The 19,820-nt window shown below is 38.8% G+C and overlaps 2 protein-coding genes across 3 annotated transcripts in view; one reads left to right on the top strand and one right to left on the bottom strand.

Annotated features, from left to right (window-relative positions):
- Window positions 1-7,217, top strand: part of LOC133610437 (tissue-type plasminogen activator-like) — a 31,336-nt gene extending 24,119 nt beyond the window's left edge. The window contains exons 10-13 of the mRNA XM_061966700.2: window positions 172-314; window positions 493-630; window positions 709-851; window positions 6,965-7,217. Coding sequence (XP_061822684.2) covers window positions 172-314; window positions 493-630; window positions 709-851; window positions 6,965-7,138 — 598 coding nt within the window. The 3' untranslated portion in view covers window positions 7,139-7,217. The remainder of the gene's footprint in view (window positions 1-171; window positions 315-492; window positions 631-708; window positions 852-6,964) is intronic.
- A 1,765-nt stretch (window positions 7,218-8,982) lies between these two features.
- nrap (nebulin-related anchoring protein) overlaps window positions 8,983-19,820 on the bottom strand; it is a 46,604-nt gene continuing 35,766 nt past the window's right edge. For both annotated transcript variants that reach the window (XM_061966701.2, XM_061966702.2), the window contains exons 39-44: window positions 19,072-19,170; window positions 18,896-19,000; window positions 18,703-18,810; window positions 12,526-12,837; window positions 12,305-12,463; window positions 8,983-10,447 (exon numbers count right to left, since the gene is read on the bottom strand). In XM_061966701.2, the coding sequence (XP_061822685.2) occupies window positions 10,190-10,447; window positions 12,305-12,463; window positions 12,526-12,837; window positions 18,703-18,810; window positions 18,896-19,000; window positions 19,072-19,170 (1,041 nt within the window). In that variant the 3' untranslated portion in view covers window positions 8,983-10,189. The remainder of the gene's footprint in view (window positions 10,448-12,304; window positions 12,464-12,525; window positions 12,838-18,702; window positions 18,811-18,895; window positions 19,001-19,071; window positions 19,171-19,820) is intronic.

Genomic DNA, 19,820 nt, shown 5'->3' with positions numbered 1-19,820 from the left:
TGGTAAACTCTGATTCTAATCTTGCAAATTTCTATTCCACACTTTGTGAGGCAGCACCCCCTGGTGGTGAGATGCGATGACTGCGGCAGCCAACCTTTTTCTCCCATACTGTATGAACCACATGTCACCCTTTTTTGACTTGGAGGTAACCTTTTTTTTTTTTTTTTTAAGAAACAATCAGTTTGAATACCAAGTGCAGCTGGGAGGGGTCAAATTGTCCGAAGCGGAGGACAAAGGCCAGATCATCCCTGTGATAAAGACCATAGTCTATAATGGCTACAGGAGTACCGCTGAGGCTCTTTACAGTGACATAGGTAAGTAAAGGTGCAGCACACCACGCAGGGTTTTTGATCTGCTAAAAACCGTGCTTCTCAGGTGCAAAATTGGTGCAATTTGGGAGTAATAAAACAACTTGAAACTTCAGCTGCTCAACAAGCAAGGAAAATGGGTTTTATTACACGTTTGACTTAGTTGCTCTTCCTGTGTGTGTAGCTCTGCTTCGCCTCAAGTTCATGGACAGAGATCAGTGTGCCAAGGAAACAAGAGTTGTCCGCACCGTCTGTCTACCCAATCAGAATTTCCCTACCGGAAAGAAGTGCGTCGTTTCGGGATGGGGACGGAACGAAGACGGTAATAAGGTCGTTTCACACATTTCATTCAAATTGTCAAGTGGATGGACGAATGACCGTGTTTGTTCCCCGCCGTCAGCGCCGTACAGCAACCACTTGTTGGATGTTGTCGTTTCTCTAATCTCCCAGCAAAGCTGCAGAGATCCTGCAGTGTACGGAAACTTGTTGGACAGCACCATGTTGTGTGCCGGCGACCTCCACGGCGGCAAAGACTCCAGTGAAGTATGGTTTTATTGTCTTTTTTTTTTTACGCTAGTAGGACTCTCTATATCTGTCTCTAGGTAATGCTGCAAACCTTTATGAAAAACCCACTTGTCTAACCTATTGGTACGTGATTATGTATATTTGGGATCTGCGTTAGTCCCGAAAATTTGGAATCAAACCGGGGAGTCATTTCGGAGATATTTATAAAATAATCTTGCCTTACTTCATACTTCCACCAAACGATCCGTTTGGAAATCGCTCTAAACTTGTGACGTTTTCTGACCTTTGGCGCCAGCGTATCATCAATATATAGTCGAGATTTACCTGAACATCTTTGCGGTAGTAAGCCATTTTTAATTAATGCAGGAGCGGTTGTAGTCCACAACATTTCCACAATGAAACCCAACAAAAGTGTTGGTTGCTGTAACCAGTTCAGGTCACTACATTAACTTTTTAGCCTCATCTGAAGTTTGATTTGTATTTTTATTAAAGGGGAACATTATCACAATTTCAGAAGGGTTAAAACCATTAAAAATCAGTTCCCAGTGGCTTATTTTATTTTTCAAAGTTTTTTTCAAAATTTTACCCATCACGCAATATCCCTAAAAAAAGCTTCAAAGTGCCTGATTTTATCTATCGTTATATACACCCGTCCATTTTCCTGTGACGTCACATAGTGATGCCAACACAAACAAACATGGCACATAGAACAGCAAGCTATAGCGACATTAGCTCGGATTCAGACTCGGATTTCAGCAGCTTAAGCGATTCAACAGATTACGCATGTATTGAAACGGATGGTTGTAGTGTGGAGGCAGGTAGCGAAAACGAAATTGAAGAAGAAACTGAAGCTATTGAGCCATATCGGTTTGAACCGTATGCAAGCGAAACCGACGAAAACGACACGACAGCCTACGCGACACGGGAGAAAGCGAGGACGAATTCGGCGATCGCCTTCTAACCAACGATTGGTATGTGTTTGTTTGGCATTAAAGGAAACTAACAACTATGAACTAGGTTTACAGCATATGAAATACATTTGGCAACAACATGCACTTTGAGAGTGCAGACAGCCCAATTTTCATCAATTAATATATTCTGTAGACATACCCTCATCTGCTCTCTTTTCCTGAAAGCTGATCTGTCCAGTTTTGGAGTTGATGTCAGCAGGCCAGGGAAGCTAGGGTCGATATTCTTCTCTTGATCATCTTCGGTGGCATAAGGGACGGTGTGAGCCAAGACATCCAGGGGGTTTAGCTCGCTCGTCTGCGGGAACAAACTGCCGCCATTGCTTGCCGTGCTACCGAGGTCCTTTGTCCCTGAATTGCTCACACACTCCGGCAGATTCAATGGGGGTCTGGCGGCAGATTTCTTTGACTTTATCGTTGGAAATGCATCTGCTTTGAGTGTCGCAGGATATCCACACATTCTTGCCATCTCTGTCATAGCATCGCTTTCGTCGGTAAAGTGTGCGGAACAAACGTCCAATTTCTTGCCACTTTCGCATCTTTGGGCCACTGGTGCAACTTGAATCCGTCCCTGTTCATGTTGTTACACCCTCCGACAACACACCGACGAGGCATGATGTCTTCAAGGTACGGAAAAAACGGAAAATAACAGAGCTGATTTGACTCGGTGTTTGAGAAAATGGCGGATTGCTTCCCGATGTGACGTCACGTTGTGACGTCATCGCTCCGAGAGCGAATAATAGAAAGGCGTTTAATTCGCCAAAATTCACCCATTTAGTGTTCGGAAATCGGTTAAAAAAATATATGGTCTTTTTTCTGCAACATCAAGGTATATATTGACGCTTACATAGGTCTGGTGATAATGTTCCCCTTTAAGGATCCCCATTCGCTGGTTGCCACAACAACCCACTAGTCTTCCTGGGGTCCACAAACTCAATACAATTACAAGTAAAAACATATAATTATAACTACACAAATACAGAAACAAATAAAAGCATCAATAAGAAAACAAGCAAACAATTTATAGTCACAGAATAATAATTACCATATAAATATAACTACACAATACGAAACCAAATAAAAATCATCAATAACCAAACTAATTTACAGACTCAGATAAATATTACTTTCCTTTTAAAAACCTGTTTACTTTCAATGCCGTTAAGTTAAAAAGTGCCTTACTTTTAACTTTTATGATTCATGGCAATGCGCATTCAACTGTGAAGACGTTGCTTTGAGTGAGTGCAAAGAGTTCTGCTTCACCCAAAAAGATGGATTTTCCAAAATCTTTTAATGGCCTACTATTTATGGCAATGGAGGAAACAATGAAACAGTAAGTAAAACAATAGTTTAAAGATGTGTGAATGATACGTTGGCAACAGTGGCTCGATTTGTTTTGTAACTAGCTTAGCCTTCTACCGTAAGACAACAGCATCACCGTTCTCCGACAAAATAATGATTTTCCAAAAAACTACTTTTAATTGATCGATAGATAGCTAGATAAACCTTTATTGTCTATTACAAAACAGAAATTCATCTTTGACAGGCTCTAAGACAAGGTTACAGGACAGGACAATACAAGATAAAAATAAAATAAAAACATAGACACAAAACTAGAGATGTCTGATAATATCGGACTGCCGATATTATCGGCCGATAAATGCTTTAAAATGTAATATCGGAAATTATCGGTATCGGTTTCAAAAAGTAAAATTTATGACTTTTTAAAACGCCGCTGTACGGAGTGGTACACGGACATAGGGAGAAGTACAGAGCAGTTGCGTCTCCCAGTCATACTTGCCAACCCTCCCGATTTTCCTGGGAGACTGCCGAATTTCAGTGCCCCTCCCGAAAATCTCCCGGGGCAACCATTCTCCCGAATTTCTCCCGATTTCCACCCAGACAACAATATTGGGGGCGTGCCTTAAAGGCACTGCCTTTGTGTGTCGGCCCAATCACATAACATCTACGGATTTTCACACACACAAGTGAATGCCAAGCATACTTGGTCAACATCCATACAGGTCACACTGAGGGTGGCCGTATAAACAACTTTAACACTGTTACAAATATGTGCCACACTGGGAACTCACACCAAACAAGAATGACAAACACATTTCGGGAGAACATCCGCACCGTAACAAGACAGAACAAATACCCAGAACCCCTTGCAGCACTAACTCTTCCGGGACGCTACAATATACACCCCCTGAAATGAACAGCTGGGCAAGTTCTCCATCAAACACGCCAGATTCCCTCTCCTCATTTTCAAAGTCAGTCTCATTGCCGTGGGGCTCTCTTGCCCCGCTGTGCGAATCGATTCGCTACCGGGCTGGTCCCCTTCTTCTCCACAGTATGCTTCACCGGGTTGTCGAAAGTGAGCGGCACCTCGTCCATGTTGGTGATGTGTGTCATGTTCAAACATTGATGACATCTATTAAACGAGACAAGAAGCAAAGAATCAAACAGAGACAGAATTCAAGTTGGCTCAGTGAGGAGAGACGCCTGGACACGGTACCCTTGCACAGTGTCCCAGCACGCTCTGGCGAAAGATTGTACGCCTCCTTCTTTTATTTGGACTTTCCCTGACCACATGGCAACGGCTGTTTCGAAGGGACGTGGGTTGTAAACAGCGTTGCCTTTGGTTACAGAACAGTTCAAAAGAAAAGGTCGTAAAACAGTTCACAGAAAAGGTCGTAAAACAGTTCAAACAAGCGGTGCCTGAAGGGGGGTCAGGCCCTGCTTCCTTTCCGCTTTGTAGTTCTTGGGTCAGACAATATCTTTCTGTTGATTACAATACACGAAAGAAACGCACTGCTTTCATGTTGCTTCCCCCCCTAAACAGTGGAGTTTTACAAGCCTTCTTCTTGGTAGGTTCAAAGACAGCTTTCGTCTTCTCGCCGGGAACTCATTTCAACACAAAGTATTGTGATAACTTAGATACAATTATTCTAACAATGTGTTTGTGGGCAATTTTTTTTTATTTACAACGCACATAGCAGCACTATATGCTCACTGGGGGCGTGCCTTCAGCGTCCTCTCTCACCTGGAACCTTCACCCTTTAACGTCCGCATGCTGTCCCCAGTCACGTCCGCTTTTCCTCCATGTAAACAGCGTGCTGGCCCAGTCACATAACATCTACGGCTTTTGGAATTCTGTGCACACACAACCTACAAACCCCTTTTCCATATGAGTTGGGAAATTGTGTTAGATGTAAATCTAAACGGAATGCAATGATTTACAAATCCTTTTCAACCCATTTTCAATTGAATGCTCTACAAAGACAACATATTTGATGTTCAAACTGATAAACATTTTTTTTTTTTTGCAAATAATCATTAACTTTAGAATTTGATGCCAGCAACACGTGACAAAGAAGTTGGGAAAGGTGTCAATAAATACTGATAAAGTTGAGGAATGCTCATCAAACACTTATTTGGAACATCCCACAGGTGAACAGGCAAATTGGGAACAGGTGGGTGCCATGATTGGGTATAAAAGTAGATTCCATGAAATGCTCAGTCATTCACAAACAAGGATGGGGCGAGGGTCACCACTTTGTCAACAAATGCGTGAGCAAATTGTTGAACAGTTTAAGAAAAACCTTTCTCAACCAGCTATTGCAAGGAATTTAGGGATTTCACCATCCACGGTCCGTAATATCATCAAAGGGTTCAGAGAATCTGGAGAAATCACTGCACGTAAGCAGCTAAGCCCGTGACCTTCTATCCCTCAGGCTGTACTGCTTCAACAAGCGACATCGGTGTGTAAAGGATATCACCACATGGGCTCAGGAACACTTCAGAAATTCACTGTCAGTAACTACAGTTGGTCGCTACATCTGTACGTGCAAGTTAAAACTCTCCTATGCAAAGCAAAAACCGTTTATCAACAACACCCAGAAACGGCGTCGGCTTCGCTGGGCCTGAGCTCATCTAAGATGGACTGATACAAAGTGGAAAAGTGTTCTGTGGTCTGACGAGTCCACATTTCAAATTGTTTTTGGAAACTGTGGACGTCGTGTCCTCCGGACCAAAGAGGAAAAGAACCATCCGGATTGTTATAGGCGCAAAGTGTAAAAGGCAGCATCTGTGATGGTGTGGGGGTGTATTAGTGCCCAAGGCATGGGTAACTTACACATCTGTGAAGGCGCCATTAATGCTGAAAGGTACATACAGGTTTTGGAGCAACATATGTTGCCATCCAAGCAACGTTACCATGGACGCCCCTGCTTATTTCAGCAAGACAATGCAAAGCCACGTGTTACATCAACATGGCTTCATAGTAAAAGAGTGCGGGTACTAGACTGGCCTGCCTGTAGTCCAGACCTGTCTCCCATTGAAAATGTGTGGCGCATTATGAAGCCTAAAATACCACAACGGAGACCCCCGGACTGTTGAACAACTTAAGCTGTACATCAAGCAAGAATGGGAAAGAATTCCACCTGAGAAGCTTAAAAAATGTGTCTCCTCAGTTCCCAAACATTTACTGAGTGTTGTTAAAAGGAAAGGCCATGTAATACAGTGATGAACATGCCCTTTCCCAACTACTTTGGCACGTGTTGCAGCCATGAAATTCTAAGTTAATGATTATTTGCAAAAAAAAAAAGTTTATGAGTTTGAACATCAAATATCTTGTTTTTGTAGTGCATTCAATTGAATATGGGTTGAAAAGGATTTGCAAATCATTGTATTCCGTTTATATTTACATCTAACACAATTTACCAACTCATATGGAAACGGGGTTTGTATCTGGATTCGATAAGAGATTCGATAAGGAATCGACATCGATAATTTCTTAACGAACATCATCCCTAGCCGTGGGGGGACGAAAGCCCAGTCGGTGGGAGTGGGAGTGGGCGTGGTAAGGATGGCTTAAATTGCATCCAACAACTCCGCCTCTCAAAACAAAGTGTTTTTGAAGGCAGCCAAAAAGTAGTCTTAACAGCGAAATCTATGCAACATTTTGACAAAAGAACCATCATCACATGTTATGTGTTTAAAAAATTGAAAACAAAAACCTTTAAAACATTCTGCATCGTAGCCAAAATAGCTATTTGTGTCCTCCTGTCCCACGTTTTTGTATGTGACATGTGGCTTGTATTATGTTTCCTAAGGGCATGCTTTGAGCGTCCTTTTCTGTTTTTTCTACGGACTGTGTAGGGTGACTCAGGTGGTCCGCTGGTGTGCCAACACGACGGCGTGCACTACCTTGCAGGTGTGGTGAGCTGGGGCCATGGCTACGCGCATTCCCACAAGCCTGGTGTGTACGTCAACGTTTATTCATTTGTCGACTGGATTAAGCAGCACATTGACACCCCCTACACTACAACCTGACCAGGGTTCGGAATTATAAATAATGACATGAATTTTTGGCAAATCTGAATTAAAACAAAAAAAAAGGTACACATGTTTATCACTGAATGTGCTATTTTTTTTAAACAAATGGTCAAGAGTGTAAAAAACACATGGGGAAAAAAATCTACACCCAAGTGGGCCGGACTGGTAAAAAAATCACGGCACGATAACTTAAAAATAAAGACAACTCCAGATTGTTTTCTTTGTTTAAAAATAGAACAAGCACATTCTGAAATTGTACAAATCATAATGTTGTTGTTTTTTTTACACTTACATGTGGCGGTTAATAGTATTCTATCTTTATTTGTCGGTATTTATATTTTCTGAATAGATTATGTGATAATGTTCATCAGTCAACTCATTGGTAGAGATGTCCGATAATTATCGGCCCATAAATGCGTTAAAATGTAATATTGGAAATTATCGGTATCGTTTTTTTTATCGGTATCGTTTTTTTGTTGTTGTTTTTTTTTTTTTTTTTTTATTAAATCAACATAAAAAACACAAGATACACTTAAAATTAGTACACCAACCCAAAAAACCTCCCTCCCCCATTTACACTCATTCACACTCATTCACACAAAAGGGTTGTTTCTTTCTGTTATTAATATTCTGGTTCCTACATTATATATCAATATATATCAATGCAGTCTGCGAGGGATACAGTCCGTAAGCACACATGATTGTGCGTGCTTCTGGTCCACTAATAGTACTAACCTTTAACAGTTAATTTTACTCATTTTCATTAATTACTAGTTTCTATGTAACTGTTTTTATATTGTTTTACTTTCTTTTTTATTCAAGAAAATGTTTTAAATTTATTTATCTTATTTTATTTTATTTTATTTTTTTAAAAGTACCTTATCTTCACCATACCTGGTTGTCCAAATTAGGCATAATAATGTGTTAAATACACGACTGTATATATCGGTTGCTATCGGTATCGGTAATTAAAGAGTTGGACAATATCGGGATATCGGATATCGGCAAAAAGCCATTATCGGACATCCCTACTTACATGTGGCGGTTAATAGTATTCTATCTTTATTTGTCGGTATTTATATTTTCTGAATAAATTATGTGATAATGTTCATCAGTCAACTAATTGGTGTTAAAAAGAACATTTTTGTTTTATCAAAATCTAATTTCAGTGTTATTTATGTAGTTTAATAATTTTCCTCGACAGATGTACTAACATCATGTGGTTTATTTTGTACATATGTAGCATCATCTACAAAGATACAAAGAATTGCTATTGCGACATCTAGTGGACACATTTAGAACAGTACTTTCAATCATTCAAAAATGTCAGGTTAATTTTTATACTAACTCCTCCCGCGAGCCGGATAAAACCTGTTCGCGGGCCTGATCCGGCCCTCGGGCCGTACGTTTGACACCCCTGGTCAAGACGCAATATTTGTGTACTGAGGAGCCAGGACAACACTTTTGCAGTTAGGCTAGTTAAAGTTAAAGTAGCAATGATTGTCACACACACACTAGGTGTGGCGAAATTATTCTCTGCATTTGACCCATCCCCCTTGATCACCCCCTGGGAGATGAGGGGAGCAGTGAGCAGCAGCAGTGGCCGCGCCCGGGAATCAATTTTGGTGATTTAACCCCCAATTCCAACCCTTGATGCTGAGTGCCAAGCAGGGAGGTAATGGGTCCCATTTTTTATAGTCTTTGGTGCTATGTCTCACAAAGTTTCTATTGTTATTGTCACATAAATAAAAAGGAGGGAAAGCCAAATAAAGAGCAAATAGAACTCTTTAGTCTAGGACTATTCAGAGTGAAAGTGGAAAGAAGACGAAAATGGATACATTTGGAAGAAAACATTTATTGCAGCAGCAAGATCCAGGGTTTACTCTGAGCCCAGCTTTGAGTTTTAGCATCACAAACTCCCAAAGCTGAACCTGCCAGACTAAAGAGTTGATGACATCATCAAAGCCTGCTAAGAAAACATGGACATTATTGCCTGTACTTTTTGTTTACAGCAACTATATGAATTTGAAAAACTCCCTTCATATTCGATCCAGTTCTGAATAACACAAAATCCAAAATGCCAACTTAACTTTATTCTCTCTTTCTCTCTCTCTCTCATGATTAAAATCCATCCATGCATCCATTTTCTATACTGCTTATCCTCACTGGGGTCGTGGGTACGCTGGAGCCTATCCCAGCTGACTTCGGGTGAGAGGCGCGGTACACCCTAGACTGGTCGCCCTGCAAATTTGATTTATATTACCTAAAGTTCCGATCGATTCCATTTCCCCACTATGAAACTTTTCAAGTCAACACAGTGGCCATTTTGTATTAGCTGACAGCTACCAAAAAAAAAAAAAGGCACTGTGTTGTAAAAAGCTTTTTTTAACATATATTTTTATTTTTTCTATTTTACATACAATACAGAGAAGTAATTCACTTAAGAGTGGCTGTCTGACTTTTCAGACTGTGTTCCTATCGACCTTCCCTGGGGCGGAAATTGAAGCTAAAATATGCCAAACATTTTTAGGGGGTCAGGAGGGACTAGTTACATTTAATTCAAATACTATTTATTATTTAAAGCGAGGTAAAAAATATTTCCTTTGACTTTTTCTCAATATTTTATTACTATAAAGCATTACAATAATTTACTAGTAAATCATTATTTTATATATCTTTTTAATGTTATATTTATTTCATATTAATATATTTTTAAATATATATAATTTAAAACAGTTATCCATTTAGTTTAATTTACTGTTACTGTTTTTTTTAAATGGAGTTACTCTCGAATAAAAAAATGTTCCCTTTCCTTTCAAGATCAGTTTTTGTGCTATTATAAGTAATCACAAAAGTTGTATTTTTGTTATAAGAGTTTTAGAATTTAAAAAATATATAGTAAGAAGAAACCTACTTCTGCCTCATTTCTATAAAAAGGTCACCGTGTTGATGACATTTTTTGCTCATGCTTGATTCCTTCATTGATGATCAATCTCGCCGCAATCTTTCCTCATGTAAACAATCTTCTTCACACAAAGTTCTCCTGCCCTAAACGTCTTTTATGGCGTTAGCTTTACTGGACGTCTTCACTGTGCTGCTGCTGCTGCTGCTGGAGGATTTTGTCTCCATAGATTTGAAGGTGGTCGTGGTGGTCTTTTTCTGCACAGTCTGGTAGCTCTTCTTCTTGTGAAGAACCTCCGTGGCGTCCATGTTGACGCCTCGGTGGATCTCCTCGCTGGTCTCCACCTGCTCTGACGTCTGTTGTTGTTGTTGTTGTTGCTGCAACTGGTGCTGCTGGTAGTGCACCTACAAGATATTGTTTTTAGGAACACGTCAATGCGTAAATACGAGCACAAATCAAACACACATTTTTGATCATCACATCCAGGGGATGGCGCTGTGGTGAAAAAAGGCTTTACACACTTTCAGTCCGATACCAATTTTACTTGTTTTTTGTTTGTCGATCGAATAACTAAACCAATAAACGACATGTTTTAATGTGCATTGATGAAGGAGAAGTCCAGTAACACATTGATTAGTTTTGTAAGATGTATTAAAAAAATAAACCAATGAAATCATAAAGCATGTCCCATATTTGTAGGGTTACTTTTTTGTTGTTGTCCAAATCAATAATTAAATATGTTCCTGTTGCTTTTTGGTTGACATTTTTTATTTCTAAAACTCACAAAATTAGGAATTTTTTTTCTTCAAATTAGACAGTGTAAATATGGTTATTATATTTTATGTACTAATGTAAAAATGTGTAAAACAATAAACAGTAATAAATAGTTTACATTCAGATGTATTCTAATTACTAGAGATGTCCGATAATGGCTTTTTTGCCGATATCCGATATTGTCCAACTCTTAATTACCGATACCGATATATACAGTCGTGGAATTAACACATTATTATGCCTAATTTTGTTGTGATGCCCCGCTGGATGCATTAAACAATGTAACAAGGTTTTCCGAAATAAATCAACTCAAGTTATGGAAAAAATTGCCAACATGGCACTGCCATATTTATTATTGAAGTAACAAAGTGCATTATTTTTTTTTAACATGCCTCAAAACAGCAGCTTGGAATTTGGGACATGCTCTCCCTGAGAGAGCATGAAGAGGTTGAGGTGGGCGGGGTATAGGGTGTATATTGTAGCGTCCCGGAAGAGTTAGTGCTGCAAGGGTTTCTGGGTATTTGTTCTGTTGTGTTTATGTTGTGTCACGGTGCGGATGTTCTCCCGAAATGTGTTTGTCATTCGTGTTTGGTGTGGGTTCACAGTGTGGCGCATATTTGTAACAGTGTTAAAGTTGTTTATACGGCCACCCTCAGTGTGACCTGTATGGCTGTTGACCAAGTATGCCTTCATTCATTTTTGTGTGTGAAAAGCCGTAGATATCATGTGAATGGTCCGGCACGCAAAGGCAGTGTCTTTAAGGTTTATTGGCGCTCTGTACTTCTCCCTACGTCCGTGTACCACTCCGTACAGCGGCGTTTTAAAAAGTCATACATTTTTCTTTTTGAAACCGACACCGATAATTTCCGATACTACATTTTAAAGCATTTATCGGCCGATATTATCGGACATCTCTACTAATTAGTTATATGTAATTTTCGTGAACTGTTGATTGATTAATGATCATAATACGATGATAGTGGGGTTCACTAATACCGTACAATAATACAATATTAAATAAAATAAAAATCCCAGTAACACATTGATTAATTAATGTTGTCAAATGAATTTCACATAATCTGAAATAATTGTAGTGCACCTATTTTTTTATTGATATATTTTGTTCTAAATCCAAAATAAAAAAGTCAAATCATTCATTAATGAGCCAATCATTTTTACATAAATTATTAAAGTCAAAATACTTGTTTTGTGTGTAAAACAGATATAATGCCATGTTTTTCGACCAATATCGCTCAAATTTGAGTGATGTGCTTGTTAGTGTCTTAAAGGTGTTGACTAAAGAGTGGCTGTGTCATAAAACTGTGTGAGAAATTTCAAGTCAATACGACCATACGGTGTATTTGTTAGGAAATGGATAGTACAGTTACAGTATAATACTAAGACACATTTAGATTTCGTTTAGGCTTAAAGTTTTTTTTTATGTGCCGTGCGTAGCAAATTCTGCCTAGCAACAGGCGCCGTCTCACCATCATCAACATGTGCTGGTACTTGGCGATGGCCTCATCGGCACTCACTCCCTCAGCCAGGCCCAGCTCGGCTGCCCGCCGGGCCAGCTCGGCCTTGTGGGAACCAGGAGGGGTCCAGCCCGTTCCCCTGAGCCTGTTCAGGTCCGACTTGTAGCTAACCTGGCCAGAAAGAGCGGGGGCTTACAAACAATGTCGCAGGTGGTGACGGCGTTGAGTCTTACGTCGCTCTGCAGCTTGTAGGCCTGCTTGGCGTGCTTGAGGTTGAGCTGCTCGGGGTCACAAGTGTAGTCGTGGAGCTTGTGGCGGTAGGACAGGTCGCTGGCCTGCTCCTGGCTTTTCCTGGCCAGCAGGAACTCGGGCTGGTCGGCGTGGATTTTGTACTTGGAGTGCTCCTCCTTGGACTGCCGCTTGTACTCCAGGTTGCTCTGGAGCTTACTGGCCGCCAGAGAGTGCACCATTTTGGGGTCGTCCTCCACACAGCGCAGCCCCACTTGCTGGCCCTTCTCCCTCAGGTGAGACTCCTTATATTGCACCTGTCCAAGGGGGGAGAACTTCATGACTCACCTCAAACAAACACCACACTTTTTACCCAGAAAGTTTTACTTCTCCTTCTTAAGAATTGCTTCTACCTACGGTTTATAATATTGTTCAAATATCACAATAAATGATCATAATTTGAATACAGTTTATGTAAAACAGGGGGGTCCAAAGTGCAATTTGCAGCACATAGCGATTTTTTAAACGGCACAATCGTTAGTTTTCTAATATAAGCATGCTAGCTTCTTTGCTAATTTTGCAGGTATACACCTCAGCGTCAAATATTTACTTTCTTGACGAATGATACCTGCTAGCTAGCTTTTTTTAGCTAATGTTGTAGGCATAGACATCTTATAAGTAGACGCAGCATCGAGCGCTACTGCCTACTGGCGCTGACGAGACGCGGGGCCGCCATCTTGGAGTGGTGATCCGCTCCAATCGGTGCAATTCATTTGGCAGGAGCAATGAACTTTTTATTGATTGATTGAGACTTTTATTAGTAGGTTGCACAGTGCAGTACATATTCCGTACAATTGACCACTAAATGGTAACACCCAAATAAGTTTTTCCAACTTGTTTAAGTCGGGGTCCACTTAAATTGATTCATGATACAAATATATACTATCATATATACTATCATCATAATACAGTCATCACACAAGATAATCATCAGGGTGTATACATTGAATTATTTACATTATTTACAATTATTTACATTATTTAAAATTACTGTAACTGTAAGCGCATTGTGGGACCCGTTTTCATTTTTTATTAAAAGAAAAATGATACAATTAATTAATTTTTCAAACTGAGACTCACTGACTTTGGCTCATTTTCTGTGAAGAACATATATCAGAATACATATTTAATGAACACACACCATACACCCCCCCTACACATTTCTATTATATATAAGATGTCCACTGGACCCAGGGCTAATAGAAGTGTGGAAATTTATGTTTTGTGTACCACACGCACCCACACACAACAGGCCTAGACAGGAGGAGGACGAGTGTAGGTACACAGAACATCAGAGGGTCAAATGTGCGAGAAAATGAGAGCAGACAGTGTTGACAAACAATGTTGCAACCTTGTGTGGGAACCGCAGGTGCAGAAACACAAAAGAAGAATCCCTGTGGGATGCAGAAACTGCATTGTGTGGCTTTTAATGCCTCACAATCAAACACTTTTATGTTAAAATACTGAACAGATGTTTACCTTATCCCAATAAACATCTGTTCAATATTTTAACATAAAAGTGTTTGATTGTGAGGCATTAAAAGCCACAAAATGCAACGGGTCCATCAGACCCACAAACGCTGGCTGAGTAACAACAATATGAACGTTGCACGGAAAATTTCTCTGCCAGTTTCTGCATCCCACAGGGATTCTTCTTTTGTGTTTCTGCACCTGCGGTTCCCACACAAGGTTGCAACATTGTTTGTCAACACTGTCTGCTCTCATTTTCTCGCACATTTGACCCTCTGATGTTCTGTGTACCTACACTCTGTCCTCCTCCTGTCTAGGCCTGCTGTGTGTGTGTGTGTGTGTGTGTGTGTGTGTGTGTGTGTGTGTGTGTGTGTGTGTGTGTGTGTGTGTGTGTGTGTGTGTGTGTGTGTGGTACACAGAACATCAATTTCCAGTGGACCGGACATCTTATATGTAATAGAAATGTGTAGGGGGAGTGTATGGTGTGAACAGATGTTTATTGGGATAAGGTAAACATCTGTTCAGTATTTTAACATAAAAGTGTTTGATTGTGAGGCATTAAAAGCCACAAAATGCAACGGGTCCATCAGACCCACAAACGCTGGCTGAGTAACAACAATATGAACATTACACAAGGGTTAATTCATCTTACCTCACTGAATACCACTGATTTTCACGCGCTTTTTTGTCATACGTGTGTGTAGCTATGATAACAGACACATGTTTTGGCGTGTTTTATTATTCATAGTTTTCTTAACAGTAATAGAATATTCTTACATGCTATAAGTGACCAGACGTCCGAGATCAAAACTGGGAATATAATCCCAGAGAAGGGGGGAAAAAAACGGTCAGCTATTTTTAAATTGAAGAAACAATTTGATTAGGTTATATATACATGCGTATATTCTACATAAACAATGTATGAATACATTAGATATCTATATATCTTAGGGATCTATAGACTGTATCTCTGTTGTTGCAGCAGCAGAGAGTTTATTCTGTCTTGACACTTTGTATTGATATTTTGTATTACATTCTTCCCTTAAATGATAATGTTTACAGTGATTGTTTTATGTATTTTTTATGTATATCGCTTTGGATACAAGCGTCTGCCAAATACTTAAACATAAACATATATAAACACCTGAAAGTCTTTATATCAGCTAAAACCACCAATCTGTTTCACTGGATTCAGAATAAAACCAAATTCCGTCTTACCCAACAATGTTAGTATTGGAATATTGTTACTTGAGGACTTATTCCTGGTTACAATTATACTGTTAATAAAGTATTGTCCTATATTTTGCCTAAAATGAGAATGCATCATAATCCCCCCCGCCCCCCCTACACAATCTGGACTGTGGTCCTAACTTTTACCCATGTTGACTTTTACAAATCATTTATTTCAACTTTATGTTATTCAAGTATGACATTTTTAAATGTAATTAATTTCATTGACAAGCAATTCTATTATGGTCATACTCTTGTTTTGCTAGCGGCTACGATTTCGGTACTATTGAAGATCTTTTCTCCTTCTCAACTCTGGTAGTATTTCACAAAATACAACCAATAGTACGTTAATGTTAAATCTTACTTGTGAAAAGTAATCCCCCGATTCCTATTTTCAACAGTCCGGTCATTTGAGCAGGAAAACGCTGAACACCATCTTTGTTTTCTACCTGTCAACTGTCAGTTTAGGCTGCTCGCCGGCTCCTCATCACCACTTCAAGATGGCGGCCCAATTTCTCGCGTCACAGCAGTCAATGCGGCGTCTACTTAAAAGATGTCTATGGTTGTAGGTATGCAACTCAGTCATATTTTGTTACTTGATGCATGCTTAATTTAGTATGTTAACATTTTAAACACATTTTTAAGGTACACATCTCAGGGTAATATATTTTGGTATTTGAAGCATGTTACAGTTAACATTTTAGCATGCTAATCTTAGCATGCTATCTTTTCACCTAATTCAGCAGGTATACACCTCAGTGTCATATATTTTGGTATTTCATGCATGCTATTGTTAGCATAGTGCTGTTAGCATGCTAGCTTTGGATTTTCAGCATTTACATGACATTTCTACTAAAATTGCAATTTAAAGTACTTTGAAAGAAAATATATATATATACATATATATTTTTATAAAGCATATTCTACAACATATTTGACCTAAATATTTAGCATTTTCAAGCATAGAAATAACTAAATGAAGTAAAAATTTCAATACTACAGTACAATTCGTCATAGAGGAGACCAAGCCATTTAGAGATGTTGGTATGCTCGCTTTTTTTTAGCTAATGTTGTAGGTATACAACTCATATTTTGTTACTTGATGCATGCTAAATTTAGTATTTTAACATTTTAAACACATTTTTAAGGTACACATCTCAGAGTAATATATTTTGGTATTTGAAGCATGTTACAGTTGAAAAATGCTATCTTTTTACCTAATTTAGCAGCTATACACCTCATTGTCATATATTTTGGTATTTCATTCATGCTAACTGTAAGCATGCTATTGTTATCTTGGTGCTGTTAGCACTCTAGCTTTTTTAGCTCAAAAGTAAAACTGCATCCTTTCATTTGTCAGTCTGTGTCCCTCAATGGGGAAAAAAAGGCCACCCCTGACGTAGAAAAATTCATCAATGTCCCATATTTTTAGCAGGGGTGTCTCAATACAACTTTTCCCACTTCTGATATTAAAGCCTTGAGTGTTGGCCGATACCGATACTAATCCGATAACAGCAAGGATTTTATTTTGTAGTGCGGAATGTTAGAAAAGGTTTGATCAAGTGAAATTACCCCAAAACCAGTAGCAGGTATGAAAAAAACACTCATCTATTTATTATTATGCTGTCTTTAAGTTGAAGTGGAGTGGTAATTGTTTCATTGAATAAAGCTCATGACGTAGTATTTTAAATGATGCAGACACGTTTGTTACTGAACACTTCTGCCTTGGAGACTTTGTATGTCTAAGTTATATGCAAGTATAATTGTTTTATGCTTGTTTATTATGACAAATGTGTTGTTTTTGGATGTCAGAGACTTTAAACTGTTTTTAGCTTTTAACTTTTTTAACTGTTTTTAACTTTTAAACTGTTTTTTATCTAACAAAACTGTTCTTAGGGTAATTTATATTTGCTTTTTCAATGTGTATTTTTATTTCTGTTTTAAATGTTATTTTTTAGTCTGTCCTTTGCCTCTATTTCTTTGTGGTGTACAGCCCTTTGTTTTTCAACTGTGCTTGTTTTTAAAGGGCTTTATAAAAAAGGTTGGTATGGTATGGTCAATATTATACTTAGCTGTTGTGTAACTGCTAACTCCTAGTAGCTTATAACCTACCATGTTTACCTTTTGTAAATGACTTGACTAAAATACAAGAAAAGACCAATCTCATGTATGTACGTGTAGATGTTAACTGGATGTCCAGGACTGCTTGTATCGGAGCTTATATTTCAGATTTTAGATGTAAGGCGATATTAATAACTAAATTAAGTAAACATATAAATACTACAGAACAATTCGTCATAAAGGAGACCGAGCCATTTAGAGCGCGCTGTTCAGTATCGTGGCCACTGATTGGCTCAGTCTCAGACAGCATTACTATAATGCATTAAAGAAGTTTAAAGGTGATTAAAGGGTTTTATTTCATGTCTAGAAGACTCTCACAATGTTGAAAAATGTACTTAGAAAGTAGTAAACTTTTTTTATGCTGTAGCTATAAAAATATTCCATTTATAATTAATAATTCCTACTTCGCGGAAATCCATTTTTTGCGGTCTTGTCCAGAAGCAATTATCGTGATAAACAAGGGACGGCTTTATTATCATTTATATGTATTTTTGTAATACAATACACACAGTAATAATATAATGTATACATTTACACTTATTCTAATACATATCGTGATAGATTCATTGATTATCGTTATTTGTAATTTTCTTGAAATACTGATGAATGATCACAATAAGGTGGTAGTGTAGTTCCCTAATATGCTAAAATATAGTAAAAAAAAAATTTAATAAATAAAATGTCTAGTACAGTGGTCCCCGCGGTAAGTCCCATGTTAAAAAAAAAAAAAAAAAATTATTTTTTTTCATTATTATTTTTTTAAATCTGTCCTTTCTAATCTATTTTCTACCTCGTTACTCTCGGTGTCATCTAGCTGTGAGTCAAAAAGTTTGGGGACCCCTGGTCTAGTAACACATTTATACATTAATTAAAATACATTTCATATAATCTGAAATACCTTTTTTTAATCGATTTATCGTGTTTTTAAATGTGCCATGCCAAAATAAAAGAAAGTCAAATCATTAACATTTTAACATAAATTATTAAAGTCAAAATACCTTTTTTTTGTAACTTTTTTATGTACTACACATATCCTTAAAGTTTATAAACATTAGACAAATGGTCAGTGACTTATGGAAAATTAATTAAGACAATTTGGTTGACAGCGGCCATGTTTTTCAACCAATCTTTGTTCAAATTGGACAAAGGTGCTCGTTAGTGTTTTAAAGGCTCAGTGGTAAAATAATAAATGTTCCTACTTTTATCATTTACTTTAACAGATCACGTATAATTGCATTTTGTATGTATATATGAAACTTCACATTGCCGAGCAACAGCCTCGAAAGGATTTGGTCACTCACATCGCTCGCAATGTCTCTGGAGGCCTTTGCTGTTTGGAAGGGGATGGCATCCAACCTCAAGTCGTAGCCCAGCGTCTTCACCTGCTCCCCAGAAGCCTTGTACACTTTCTTCATGGGACACAAATAAACGCCGACGGGCAAATCTAATCATTTGCACATTTTCATTTTATAATATTTGCATATATTGTCTTACGTCGCTTATGTGCTGGGCATTCATCCTGGCTCGGACAAAGTCTGGATCGTCCGGGTGTAACGTGTACCTGTTCATGTCGTCGTTCCTCCCCGACTTGTACAACCTCTGGATTGAGAAAAGTCAAATGTACGTACAGTTTAATTATGGATTTATGAATATATTTGCATAGTTGTTACCTCGTTGCACTGCTGGTAGCTCGTCTTAGCGTGGACCATATCGGGGGAGTCGGTCACCGAGGTGAACTTCAGGCTGTCGGGCAGCTGGCGATACCTCCTCTGCACCGAGAAGAAGAGGAAAAGGACAAATCAAACAAAAATGGCTGCGTGAAGATGCGTCTCCCAGCATGACGATGACGGGCAACTCCAGCACACTAATGGAACACGTTACACATCCTGGCGTGACAGAGTAGGTCTCTAGACTTCAATGCTTGATTGATTGATTGATTGAGACTTTTATTAGTAGATTGCACAGCGAAGTACATATTCCGTACAATTGACCACTAAATGGTAACACCCGAATAAGATTTTCAACTTGTTTAAGTCGGGGTCCATGATACAGATATATACTATCATCACAATACAGTCATCACACAAGATAATCATCAGAGTATATACATTGAATTATTTACATTATTTACAATCCGGGGTGTGGGATGTGGAGGAGTGGGGGCGGGGGGGTAGGTTTGATTGTTATCATCACTTCAGTCATCAACAATTGAGAACAGAGAAATGGATATTGAAACAGTGTAGGTCTGACTTGGTAGGATATGTACAGCAAGTAGTGGACATAGAGAGAGAGAGATCAGAAGGCATAAGAAAAGGTATCTACATTTGATTATTACAAGTGGAGGAGTTCAAGTACCTCGGAGTCTTGTTCACGAGTGGGGGAAGAGTGGATCGTGAGATCGACAGGCGGATCGGTGCGG

This window comes from Nerophis lumbriciformis, linkage group LG11 (genome assembly GCF_033978685.3).
Source record: "Nerophis lumbriciformis linkage group LG11, RoL_Nlum_v2.1, whole genome shotgun sequence".
NCBI lineage: Eukaryota > Metazoa > Chordata > Actinopteri > Syngnathiformes > Syngnathidae > Nerophis > Nerophis lumbriciformis.
This window is presented reverse-complemented; position numbering and strand designations above follow the sequence as displayed.